The 13143-nt window shown below is 48.7% G+C and overlaps 1 protein-coding gene across 1 annotated transcript in view; it reads right to left on the bottom strand.

Annotated features, from left to right (window-relative positions):
- The window catches only part of ANKRD31 (ankyrin repeat domain 31), a 107274-nt gene extending 96553 nt beyond the window's left edge, over positions 1–10721 (bottom strand). The window contains exons 1-5 of the mRNA XM_066604889.1: positions 10699–10721; positions 7369–7552; positions 5468–5535; positions 3488–3561; positions 3308–3354 (exon numbers count right to left, since the gene is read on the bottom strand). Coding sequence (XP_066460986.1) covers positions 3308–3354; positions 3488–3561; positions 5468–5535; positions 7369–7538 — 359 coding nt within the window. The 5' untranslated portion in view covers positions 7539–7552; positions 10699–10721. The remainder of the gene's footprint in view (positions 1–3307; positions 3355–3487; positions 3562–5467; positions 5536–7368; positions 7553–10698) is intronic.
- Positions 10722–13143: the final 2422 nt, after the last annotated feature.

Raw genomic sequence — 13143 nt, 5'->3', positions numbered from 1 at the left:
CGGCTTCAAGTTCGATTTGACGTACAGACATACCCCTCCCCCTTTCTGGTTCCTTCGGTCTCTTCTGAAGAGATTGTACCCCTGCAAATTCACCGCCCAATCGCACTTATCGTCAAGCCATGTTTCCGTTATTCCGACTATATCATAGTTTTCATCAGTCATTCTCGCTTCAAGCTCACCCACTTTACCAATCAGACTCCTTGCATTCGTGGTCATACAATTTATATCATTTTTTTTGTTTTTTAAATTTGTTTTGTTTCTATTCGTACTTATGGCTGGTCTATCAGTTCTAACTGTACTATCCCCACCCCCTGCTCGACCCCCATTCCCTTTGCTTGGACCCGAATCTATAGTTACACTGGCTACCCCACTATTTCTCATTTTACCCTCCCCCCCAGTCCCTAGTTTAAACACTCCTCCAGCCTTCGAGCCATCTTATCCCCCAGCACAGCTGCACCCTCCCCATTAAGATGCAGCCCGTCCCTACGGTAGAGCCTGTAGCCGACAGCAAAGTCAGCCCAGTTCTCCAGGAACCCAAATCCCTCCTTCTTACACCAACTCCGGAGCCACTTGTTTACCTCCCTAAGATCCTTCTGCCTTTCTAGTGTGGCTTTAGGTACAGGTAGTATTTCCGAGAAAACTACCCTGGAGGTCCGCGCCCTGAGCTTGGGCCCTAGGTCCCTGAAATCATTTTTGAGGGCCCTCCATTGACCTCTAACTCGTTCATTGGTGCCAACGTGCACCATGACCGCTGGATCCTCACCAGCCCCTCCCAGTAATCTGTCAATCCGATCCGCGATGTGTCGAACTCGAGCGCCAGGAAGACAACACACCGTTCGACGATCCCGGTCTTTATGGCAGATTGCCCTCTCTGTCCCCCTAATAATTGAGTCCCCCACCACTAGAACCTGTCTAGCCTGCCCTGCTCTCCCCGTCCCCGTCTCACTGGAGCAGTCATCCCCCTGGCGTTCAGAGGGCATGCCGTGCTGCAGCGGTGCTGGCTCTGTAATGGCATCGCCCTCATCTGCCAACGTTGCAGACATGTTGGGTTGTGCCAGTTCAGGACCAGCCTCCCTGGATCTATTCCCTCTACGCCTCCTTCTATCTGACACCCAGCTGACTGCCTGCTCCCCCTGTTCTTCCGTACTACCATCCGCCCCCGCCTCTACACCAGCGAGTGTCTGCTCAGTGAGCAGCAAACTCCTTTCCATGTTGTCAATGGCTCTCAGTGTTGCCAGTTGCTCATTTAGATCCAGAATTTGGGCTTCTAAATGTGCGACGTGCATGCATCTTGCGCAACAGTATGCACCCTCGATCGGCTGATCAAGGACCGCATACATTGCACAAGTAGCACACTGGATGGCATTGCCAGACATGGAGCTCATCCTAATGGGGATCTACAATTTACTTGTGGAAGTAAACAAGTAAATTAAACTAGTGTTTAATATATTGGGCTCATTCGTTGGAGATAATAGATTTCCGTTAGGCCTCATGTCCACGGACATGCACGGATTCTAAGTGTGGAATCCCACGGCAGATTCTAACCGTGCCAGCAGCCATGGACATTTTAGGACATTTTCTTACCTGTCCAGCTGCGGTGAGAGTCTTCTCTGTCCCGGTCGGATCTTCTTCCTTCTGTATGGCAGATGTGCGCAGCACGTTGGCCGGCGTGCTGTGCACATGCGCAGTTCCCTTTTATTAACCCTAAATCTCTGGCTTTCCCGCGGATTAGCGGCATGTCCACAGTGTTCTCTGCGGGTGTGCTGCGAATCGGACAGCTTCCATTAAATTCAATGCAAGCGATCTGTGTGGGAATCCACAGAAAATGGAGCATGCGGCAATTTTTATTCCCGCGCGTGCGGGAAAAATGATATCCGCATGCTTTTAATTGTTTTGCGGACGCTAATCCATCCCTATGGGCTTTGATTTGTGGATCTCCCACAAATCAAATCCACTCATGGACATTGGGCCTTGAAGGGGTTGTCTCGCGGCAGCAAGTGGGGTTATACACTTCTGTATGGCCATATTAATGCACTTTGTAATATACATCGTGCATTAAATATGAGCCATACAGAAGTTATTCACTTACCTGCTCCGTTGCTAGCGTCCCCGTTGCCATGGTTCCGTCTAACTTCGGTGTCTTCTTGCTTTTTTAGACGCGCTTGCGCAGATGCATCTTCTCCCTTCGGCTGGTCTTGGAAGCATTGTCGTTTTGGCTCCGCCCCCTTGTACGCATCATCGCGTAGCTCCGCCCCATGACGTGTGCCGGTTCCAGCCTCCCGATTGGCTGGAATGGGCACGTGATGGGGGCGGAGCTACGCGATGATGCGTACAAGGGGGCGGAGCCTAAACGACGATGCTTCCAAGACCAGCCGAAGGGAGAAGATGCATCTGCGCAAGCGCGTCTAAAAAAGCAAGAAGACACCGAAGTTAGACGGAACCATGGCAACGGGGACGCTAGCAACGGAGCAGGTAAGTGAATAACTTCTGTATGGCTCATATTTAATGCACGATGTATATTACAAAGTGCATTAATATGGCCATACAGAAGTGTATAACCCCACTTGCTTTCGCGAGACAACCTCTTTAATGAATAGGTAGTTATTCATACAATACAACACACTTGCCTTTGATAAGTCTTTTAGGCCATGTCCACATCTCCATGTCCAATTACCTGCTCCATTATAGAAGCCGGAAAAGGGAATCCTCTGCTTGAACAGATCTGTTCTATGATAGAACCAAATGGTGCCAAACAGACCCGATTGACTCCATAATGGAGTCTGTTTGGTTTCCTTTAAGCTATCCGGCATTTTAAAGGACAAAAAAGTCCTTCATGCAGGACTACTTCTTCCAGCATTCTATGCTGGATCTACAACAGAACCTTTGAATGGAGGTTCGAATACAGAAGTGAACATAGCCTTATGAGCCATTTACATGGGACGATTATCACTCAAAATTCGTTCAAACAAACAAATTTGAGCCATTATCGTGCAGTGTAAATGCACAAAAAAAAAACAAAAAAAAAAAACACTCACTATTCAGTCACAGGTTTTTATCACTGATTTTCAGTCAACTTAAAAACTGGGTCACTGGATCATGGGCTTGTTCTGTGTAAACGCTCCCCGCTCAGCACTTCACATAGAAGGTAAAGTACTGAGCGAGAAGCCAGCGATCCAGCGGCGAAGTCTATCAGTGTAAATGCTCTGCACGAGCGCTGACGGCCTTAGCTGTGACATTGGCGCTTGTGCAGTCATAGACTGTCGGCCTTTGTAAAAGGGCGATAAGTCTCACATTTTCTTTTGAGTACCTTAATAAGGACTGAGAGGCTTCCTCATCTGATGGTGTATTAGAAACCTAGGGAGAACATTAAAATAAGTAGAGTGCTCCTGAACAGCTGTTATGTACAATATTTAGTGATATTTGATCCGCAATAAAAAAAAAAATTAAATTGTCACATTATAGATATTGTAAACACTATAAATCCTACCTGTTTTGTTGCAGTTTCAATACGTGCAGCTGGAATTAATTTAGAAATAAAATGGATTTCTGGCGACTGCTCACCTAGAAATAACCATGTAAAAAGTGAGTTTTCTTACTTCAATATTCTTGTTTAAAGTTTTAAAAAGGAGGAGTGTAAAAAGGAATGAAAACACAATCAACACACCGCGCAAACTTCCACGTACAAATCTGCTATGTAAGGTCATGTTCAGGTTTAATTTTTCCTTATGATCACACCATAGTCGGGAATACGGTGAATGTGTTCATGGGGTACAATGAGCTGAATTTATGTCAAAAGAATGTTCTTTTGACATACATTCAGCTGATATGCGTCGGTAAACCTTTTTTTTCCCTCTGTCTGTATTTAAAAGGGTAGACCACTAAAAACTGAACGATTACCGTTCGTCGTTCAGTTATTGGCTCGCATTTAGACCAAACGATTATCATTGATCTTTGCTCATTTGAACGATTTTTAAAACAATAATCGTTTTTTCTAAAGGCATTTGCTGCATTTATTTTAATCAATACTAGAAGGGGATCCAGTGAATGCAAAAATGCACCAAAATCTATCTTGTATAAATAAGTCTTTGTAATATCAAATGAAACTCATGCACAGTTAAATCACACATCATCCTTACTGACGGGACCATTTTATGCCCTAACCAATTTTAAGTTTTTTTTCGCTGTTGCATCCCCAGAGCCATAACTTTTTCATTTTTATGTCGACATAGCCATATGAGGTCATGTTTGTTGAGACAAGTTGTCAGCCTTTTACATAGAGTGGTCGCATTGACTGCGACATGTAAAAGATTAAACAGCGGGAATTGGCGGTTTCTCTAGTCCCTGCTGTTAAAACAGGTGTCGGTCCCCCATTCCTTGGGGTACCCGTGCCAGTATTCTGATGCAGCGCTGCAAAAAAGCATATGAATCTGAATAAAGCCCATTAGTGACCGCCATAAAAAGGTGCATGGGCGGTTCCTAACGGGTTAAGGGTTTTTGCTCCATCCTTAAAGGAGTTTTACCAAGTACTTAACACGTTTGTGGTAGTGGGGAGAATATCCCCCCCCCCACCCCACCCCAAAAAAACCACACCAATACTCACCTCTCCGCTGCCGCACTGTTCCACCTTCTGTTTACTTCAACTGCAGCAGTTAGGTGGTTGTTACCCATGTGACCGCTGCAGCCTATAAGAGGCCCCCCGACAGCCGTTGACATCGCTGACATCTCTTAAACTTGCAACGGTTTCTATATTAGTATTCCACGTGACAGGTTTATTAGATGTCATCAAAACAGAAGACCCAGTAACATCACCTGTCAGAAGCCAATCATAAAGTTATTCCCAATCCTGTCGATAGTGGATATCTTTAGAACCTGTCATAAAAGTCAACACCATTGATCAACTATGCTTTCTAACTATGGAACACCCCTTTACGAATAGCTTCCAATCCTGTTGCTTGTACAGAGGTGACAGCAAATTCCCAATACATTTCATCCAGTTTTGTATTGGACTGTAGTTTTACAAATATTGTACTTATTCAACCAATCTACAAAATATGATATTCAAGAAGCCCAATAAGAGTCAGGCTCTTTTCACAGAGGGTTTTCTAGCATATTCCCACTCTCCACCTCTGGTTTCTATGTCATATTCCAGAAACTGAGTTGAGACAGAAACCTTGACGGATCCACAGTCTTCAATGTGCTTTTAGAATGTTTCTGTCCCTTTCAATCTTTTTTTGAACGTTAGAAAAGCATCGACCACTGCGCTTTTCTATCCTACTAAAAAATTCAAAAGGTTGGAAACCATGCTAAATGCCAAAGTGGTCTCCATTTCACAAATTAAAAGCTATGGTCTCATGCAAGTTTTAGTCTCATTGCAAGTATCGACATGTGAGTCTGAAACCTGACAGAGGGCAGGGATAGAGGCAAAATCATAATGTGAAAGCCTTAGGGATTATGGTATGATACTTACCAACATTTGTCTTTTTAGGACATAAGCTAACTGCAGATGTGGAGAAGACGTCATCATTTATTAGTATCCTATTAAATTCCAAGTAAAACAATCAGCAATGCATCTAACATCATCAGATCAAACTATTTATCACTTTGTATTGCTATAGTTCCAAAGTGCATCTGCGTTAAGGCTTTGTTCAGCGACTCTGTCTCTCTGCTCTGTTTTTGGAGAAGAGAAACTGAAGTGAAACTGAAACAAACTGATCAGTTTTTTTTCCCTTATGATTTCAATGGGTTTTCCAAACGAACTGAATGCTTTCAGTTTACTTCAGTTTGGTTTTTTTTAAACAGGAAAAAAAATATGCAGTTTGCTGTGTTAAAGCTCATCAGGGAGGTCCGTTCTTCTGTTCCGTTCAGGGTTCAAGAAGACAGCACTCTCTAGCAGAATGGAACTGTCTTATCACGAAACCGAATTGAAACCTTTTACTGTAATGGGGTCCGTTCGATTTCCGGCCTCTAGTCCGGCATTTTGATGGCGTTTAAAGAACAAAATGGCGCAGTTTGCTGTGCTATCTCGTCCTGTTTTCCGACGCTGATGTGAACAAGTCCTTATTTGTTCCAGTAGAAAAAAACTAAAGAAAAGCAGAACTGAAGCAAACAAATAATTCAGTGTTTTTGAAAACCCATTGGAATAACTTGCGAAAAAAAGCTGACCAGCTTCTTTCATTTTTACTTTAGATTCTTTCCTCCAAAAACAGAGCAGAGAGACAGAAACGCTGAACTGAACCCTACGCAGGTGTTAATTCACCCTAACATGGCTCATGCTGCTAGCCAGAGAATATTCAGTCAGATGCATGTAAGCAAGAAGTAGGACACAGATTTAAGAAAGTATGACTATCGGATTAGAATACACTTTGTTTGTAGTCTGTAAACTTGGAGGCATATAGGTCTGCATAGGAGCTGAATACAAAAAACAGAAAGATATTTCGACATTTAACCCTTTCCAATCCAATTATTTTTTCTCATTCATTCTCCCCAGCTCCAAATAAATTGGAGCTGGTGAGAATGGATGAGAAAAAATACATTTCCCTGCACCCTCCTGAACTGACAGGGTTCAGGAGGGTGCAGATGCTCACTGCACCGTGGGGGGGCCTGCTTACCTGTCCGGCGTCTTCCGCATTCTCCCTCTGCCTCCCGGCTCGGTGATCATGTGACCGCTGGGGTCCGGTGGCACCCAGCGGTCACATGATCGCTGAGCCGGGAGACAGAAGGGAGAATGCAGAAGACACCAGACAGGTAAGCAGGCCCCCCACGATGCAGGCTTCCGGCTCGGCGTTCATGTGACCGCTGGGGGTCAGATGACACCGGCGGTCACATGATCGCCAGCGGGAATCTCCTGCATTACATAGCGCTAATTGAGCGCTATGTAATGTGTAAAGGAGAAGGCAGGAAGGGTTAAAAACCCTTTCTGCCTTTTCCTCGGGGGTCCTCGATGAGGACCAGTGAAGGAGTGTATCTGCACCCGATGTGTCTGATGATCGGGTGCAGATGAACTCCTGCACTGCAGTGTCGGGCCTGTCCCGACATCAGAGCTGTGGAGGGAAATTATGATGTCGGGGCAGGCCCGACATTGGATTGGAAAGGGTTAAGAAAAAATATATGTCACAACACAGAATTCTTGGAAAATGTGCTCCGGTATTGTTGTAATTGCATATGCAGAAACTCCCTGATATCATTTTATCATCCACATTGCTTTAGCCACAGGAACAAACTGTGGAGCATTGTGTCAAATATCAACTTCCCAATTTCCAGTCAGCGGATTTGTTTAATTCTTGATCAGAAATATTTTAATCGCTCCCTATGGTATGCAATACTTTAATTACAAACATGTACAAGACAAACTAAAATTTAAAAAAGAACCTTTTAAGGTACAACTCATCCTCTTCTTCCTCACTACCAGGGATAGAATCATCCACCATTGTCTCATCACTGTCATAATCAGCACAAACCAGAGTTGTCTTGGACTGAGAGCCATCTCCTTCCTTCATGGTTGTCAATGTATATTCAAAACACTCAAAAGGAATCTCCATAGAACTATATTCTCCTGTAATCCAAGATAAGAGAATTTACATTCTGAAACCGGCTATATTTAAATCTGCGGAGTGTCCGGAATTCCTTTTGGAAATTTTCCACTATTATACTGATTGGGCATGTCCACATGGGACTATTTTCTGCAGTGTAAAATCAGCAATGAATCAACAGCTAAATCCAAATGTTAGGCCGAGTGTCCATGGGTGATTTGTCATAGTGTGATCCGCGGTGATAAATCGCACACGGAGCACACATGACACTTTCCATAGGATAACTATGGAAAGCGCAGCACAATGTACATGAGCGGAAAACCGCTCGCGTATAAAAATCTCGGTGAAGTTAATGCTCTCCCATGGCACAAGCGATATTCCGTTCCGCCCTTGGACACTCAGCCTTAGGCCTCCTGCAGACGGCGGGGTCGGATCAAGCTGCGAGAATTCTCGCAGTGGGATGCGAGCCGTGCCCCTGCAGTGACCACTGCGGCTCACCTCCTCCCAGCGTCTCCTAGTCGACACATGCATAAAACGGAGCCGGGGCGTCACCAGCTATGTTTCTGTGCGGCGCAGAGGCCCGCACAGAAATAGGGCATGCCGCGATTTGGTTACTACGCGAGTTTTCACTCGGTCAAATCGCTGCTGTCTGCATAGGATTGCAATATCTAATGCAATCCTATAGCAGCGGGCACAGGCAGAAATTCTGTGGGAAATCCCACTGCGGAATTTCCGCCAGTGTGCAGGAGGCCTTCCATGCAGATGGGAAAGTGGAATAATACCTCTATAACACCACCTATTCGAAGGTAGCATTCCCGCATATTAATGTCACACCTTTTATCCAACCTTTTAACAATGATTGGGAATATAAGCCAGAGTCTTCCTGCACTGTTTGTTGGTTTTTGCCCCTCATCAGTGGGCAGTAGGTTTCTGGCTTTGCTAGTGAGAGGCCCATTATGTGGGTCAGAAGGAGCACTGTTTCTCTTTAGGGAGAGCCCCCAGTAGGGATGCTATCTTCTAATAGGTGGTGGGCGCTAGTCGGATGCCGTTGGCCGCGCTGGGGGAGGGGGGCGCTAGTAGGATGCCGTTAGCCACTAGTGGACTGGCGTTGGCTGTGTTGGGGGGCGCTAGTGGCATGCCGTAGGTTGTGCTGGGGTTGCGCTAGTGGCACGCCGTTGGCCGCGCTGGGGGGGACGCTAGTGGCACGACGCTGGCCGCGCTGGGGGGGAGGGGGACGCTAGTGGCACGCCATTGGCCGCGCTGGGGGGGGGGGGACGCTAGTGGCACGCCGTTGGCCGCGCTGGGGGGGGGGGGGACGCTAGTGGCACGCCCTTGGCCGCGCTGGGGGGGGATGGGCCGCTAGTGGCACGCCGTTGGCCGCGCTGTGGGGGGGGACGGGACGCTAGTGGTGCGCTGTTGGCCGCGCTGGGGGGGAGGGGGGGCGCTAGTGGCACGCCGTTGGTCGTGCTGGGGGAAGGGGCATTAGTGGCATGCCGTTGGCCGCGTTGGGGGCGCTAGTGGGACACCGTTGGCCACGCTGGGTGGGCACTAGTGGGACGCCGTTGGCCGCGCTAGTTGCTTGCCGTTGGCAGCGCTGGGGAAAGGGGCGTGCTAGTGGCATGCCGTTGGCCTCTCTGGGGGAAGGGGCACCAGTGGCATGCCGTTGGCCGCGCTGGGGGGCGCTAGTGGGACGCAGTTGGCCATGCTAGGGGGGCACTAGTGGGACACCGTTGGCCGGACTGGGGGTGAGGGTGGGGGGGGGGGGCGCTAGTGTGATGCCGCTGGCCGCGCTGGGGGGGGTGAGGGGTAGTGCTAGTGGGATTCTGTTGGCCACGCTGGTGAACACTAGTGGGATGGCCTTGGCCACGCTGAAGGGTGCGCTAGTGGGATGCCGTTGGAAGCGCTCGAGGGGGCGCCGTTGGACGCACTGGAGGGGCACTAGCGGGATGCCACTGGCTGCGATAGTGGGATGCCACTGGCCACGCTGGGGGCAATAGTGGGATGCTGTTGACCACGCTGGTGGGGCGCTAGTAGGATGCCGTTGGCAGCGCTGTTATCACTGAAGGCAACTGCGCTGTCACTGAGTAGAACTGGTATCTATTAATTAGAGGTACACTATTACTGTGAGGAGGTCGCATTCACGCGGCTGTATTTTCTGTCCGTGTGGGGCCCATATTTCTTTACTGACTGAATACAGACAGCACACGGACCCATTAAAATAAACTGGTATATTCAGACATGAATTTTTATATATAGACCGATGTGCTGCGTTTTGTTTTTTTTTAAGGCATATCCTATTTTGTTCCAGATTCATAGACCAAAATTGCATTTTATGTCTCATTTTCATGTAATAATCGTATGAAAATGGGGCACGTAGTGTTTTTTCAATCTCAGACTGTCAATCCAAATAAAACATCTCTTGTGTGAATGAACCCATTCTAATGAATGGGTTCACTTACAGTGTGAGTTCTGCCCGTGCTGGACATGGCTGGATCTCGGTTGTGCAGATGAGGTTGGCTGCGCCGGGGGATGCCAGCAGGATAACCTTGGCTGCGTCGGGGGGGGGGGGGGGGGGGCGCAGCGGGTAACCTTGGCTGCAGCGGGGGGGGGGGTAACCTTGGCTGTGCTGGGGGGCGCTAGGGGGATAACGTTGCCTGCGTTGGGGGGGGCGCTAGGGGAATAACCTCGCCTGCGTTGGGAGGCGCCAGGGGCATAACCTTGCCTGCGTTGGGAGGCGCCAGGGGCATAACCTTGCCTGCGTTGGGGGGGGTGGGGGTGCTAGGGGGATAACGTTACCTGCGTTGGGGGGCGCTAGGGGGATAACGTTGCCTGCGTTGGGGGGGGGGGGCGCTAGGGGGATAACGTTGCCTGCGTTGGGGGGGGGGCGTTAGGAGGATAACGTTGCCTGCGTTGGGGGGCGCTAGGGGGATAACGTTGCCTGCATTGGGGGGCGTTAGGGGGATAACGTTGGCTGCACACCATTTTTGTGGTACTGAGGGCATCCACTAACATGAGCTGCACCCCAGCTTCTCCCCCTTCCTGTTAGTATTCCATGTTCTGCTCTGTAAAGTGGGGAGATGACCGGTAATATCCTATCAGCCTCAGCTCAGTACTAGGAGGAGCGCTGCAATCACCGTATAAGGATATACATCACTAGGACACAACACACCACGGCTCGGCTGAGGGAACTCCCGCGCTTTCTCCTCAGGCGCCGCTGTGCTCAGTGCTGCTCACAGGAGCCCGGCGTTCTGTGTCCAAGCATTCTGATTGGTGGATTACATCAGCTGTTAACCAATCAGAAAGCTCGGTACGCTGAAGAACGTCAGCCGCGACGTTAGTAAAACTGGGCGCCTTTTTTGTGTCGCTGTATCCTGGAAGCCTCTGACATAAGGGCTGTTATGTCCTCCATCCATTAGTGTATACATCCTGCTCACAGACCTGTCAAGTCACTCAAAGCCACCCGAGTTTAGGGCCGCTCCCCCGGTCACGTGGGCTCCTACCCGACCTCCCTGTCAGCAAAATTAAAAGCAAAACATTACTATACTCACTTGTCTTTGACTCCTCCCGGTTCCTTCAGACACTGCCTCAGTTGGGGAGAGGCTAGAGTGGATTGGGCTAAAGGAAGTGTGACGTCAGCAGGTCAGCTGACATTCCTGGTCACATGACTCTCGCTCTGAGTGTTACCAGAGCTCTCTGTAGCAGTTGCAGGCCTGGAGGTAGGGGAGTGGGGGGTTATCTGGGAGAGATTTTGAAAAGTGCATGGGGGGGCTGTGGGAGCTTTTGGGGTGCACAGGAGGCTCAGGGTGTTTCTAGGTGGACAGGCAGGTCAAATATTGGGCAGCAAGCTTCCTTCTCCAATGGCTGATTGGAGGGAGCCACAAAGTGAGTCAGCTCAGGATTCAGATCGTACAAAAAGTGGTGGTAGAGCAGGGGTGCGGAATTGAGAATGTGGCGCGCTTGGTCGGATCAGGGAAAGTGCTCATTGCCTAGTGCAGGCTCCTGCTACATGTTTATAGGCTGCATCTGTGGGTCAGCAGCCGGTATTAGGCTACCAATACACAAGCGAGTGCAATATGGGGCCCAGAAACTCAGCCCGATTACGCGCTTTACCCACGAGTGCGAGGCGATTGTCGGGCGAGAACGCACTGCATCTGTGAGGTTCCGATCCTCTTGCACGAGTTTCATGTGTGATAGAGGATGGGTAGTGTTTCACTAGGAAGCTCATCTGCACGTCGCATGGCATGCAACAGCCATGCGATGCTTTGAAGGTCCCATCGCAATCAATGGGCGGTGCTTTCCGAGGACCGCAGAAAGACAGAGCATGCCACGATTTTTTCGTGTATATGATTCCATCAAAAAGAATCGGGTTCATATTCGCACGTCCCGCAATGCAGAAATCGCATGTGGGTTTCTCGGCCAACTGTAGGCAGCCTTAGGCTGACAGTGTGCTGAGAGGGAGGAAGAGCCACAGGGTGATAGGAGGGGTGACAGATGTGTCATGGGGGAGACTTGTCTGGGGCAGGGGATATTGCAGTGGGACACATGACTGGGGGATATTGAAATGCAGCAGACAGGGTACTGTGGGGGGATATTGTAATAGATGGGACGTTGTGCTCAGACTTGTTAAGCCTCCTGGATTTCCTTGAAGACACCTTGCTCTGTGGCCTAATTAAAATGTATTTACTAATCTCGCCTCATTGGCTCCCCTCAGCCGCTCCTGCCACAGTCTTGTGGGTCTCCATTCACTTTTTTTAAAGCACAGTCACATGATCTAAGCATCATTCGTTTTTTTTTGTTTTTTTTTTGGGGGGGGGGGTTTAATCTAGACTACATTAAAAACAGTTGCATTGTAAGGCAGTATATACATAGGCCCACCTAAATGACTTCTCACTGTATTCACAGTCTGTGTGCATGAGGTGTGAAGCTGGACATAGGGATAAGATAACTGAGTGATAGATATTGGTCCACCTTCACATGGTGAGAAATTAATAAGTGGCCACCAGATTGTGGTGCTGCTTATCTTTATGATCAGATGCAGTAGTGTGAATGCCAACCTGTTCAACCACATTCATGGTGCAGTCAGTCTGTGGAAATGTGTACTGTTGGCACACCCTCGCTGCCCTATATTCTTAAATGTAAATTACTCGAACACTATACTCTGATTGCAAATTGCATGATGGCGCTCATGATTGTACCGGTTCCTGCAGAGTAAGGGCTTATTCACCCGAGTGTAGCGAACCCTGCCCTGCAATGCCTTATCGCTTGTTATAGTGATCATAGGCACTGGCAATACAGGACGCCTAGAGTTGTTGTCTTGCTGCCATAGCAACCCGTCGGGCTCTCAGTGATTCTTTTTTTTCCGGCGAGAGTCCGATGACGGCATAAAGAGAGTGCCCTCCCTCTGTGTGCCCTTTACATGCCGCAATCTACATAGAACACTGCAGGGAAGGGGTTAACAGTGGGGGTCGTTGTCCCTATGTACCCCCACTGTTGCAGGGGAACGCCGGCTATCGGTGACACCTGGTTCCTGCTGCCGTATAGCGCAGGATCTCTTCTGATATTGCGCTATCCTCAGGGCGTACAGTTACGCCCTGTGGCAGGAAGGGGTTAACCC

Source organism: Eleutherodactylus coqui, chromosome 5, assembly GCF_035609145.1.
Source record: "Eleutherodactylus coqui strain aEleCoq1 chromosome 5, aEleCoq1.hap1, whole genome shotgun sequence".
NCBI lineage: Eukaryota > Metazoa > Chordata > Amphibia > Anura > Eleutherodactylidae > Eleutherodactylus > Eleutherodactylus coqui.
This window is presented reverse-complemented; position numbering and strand designations above follow the sequence as displayed.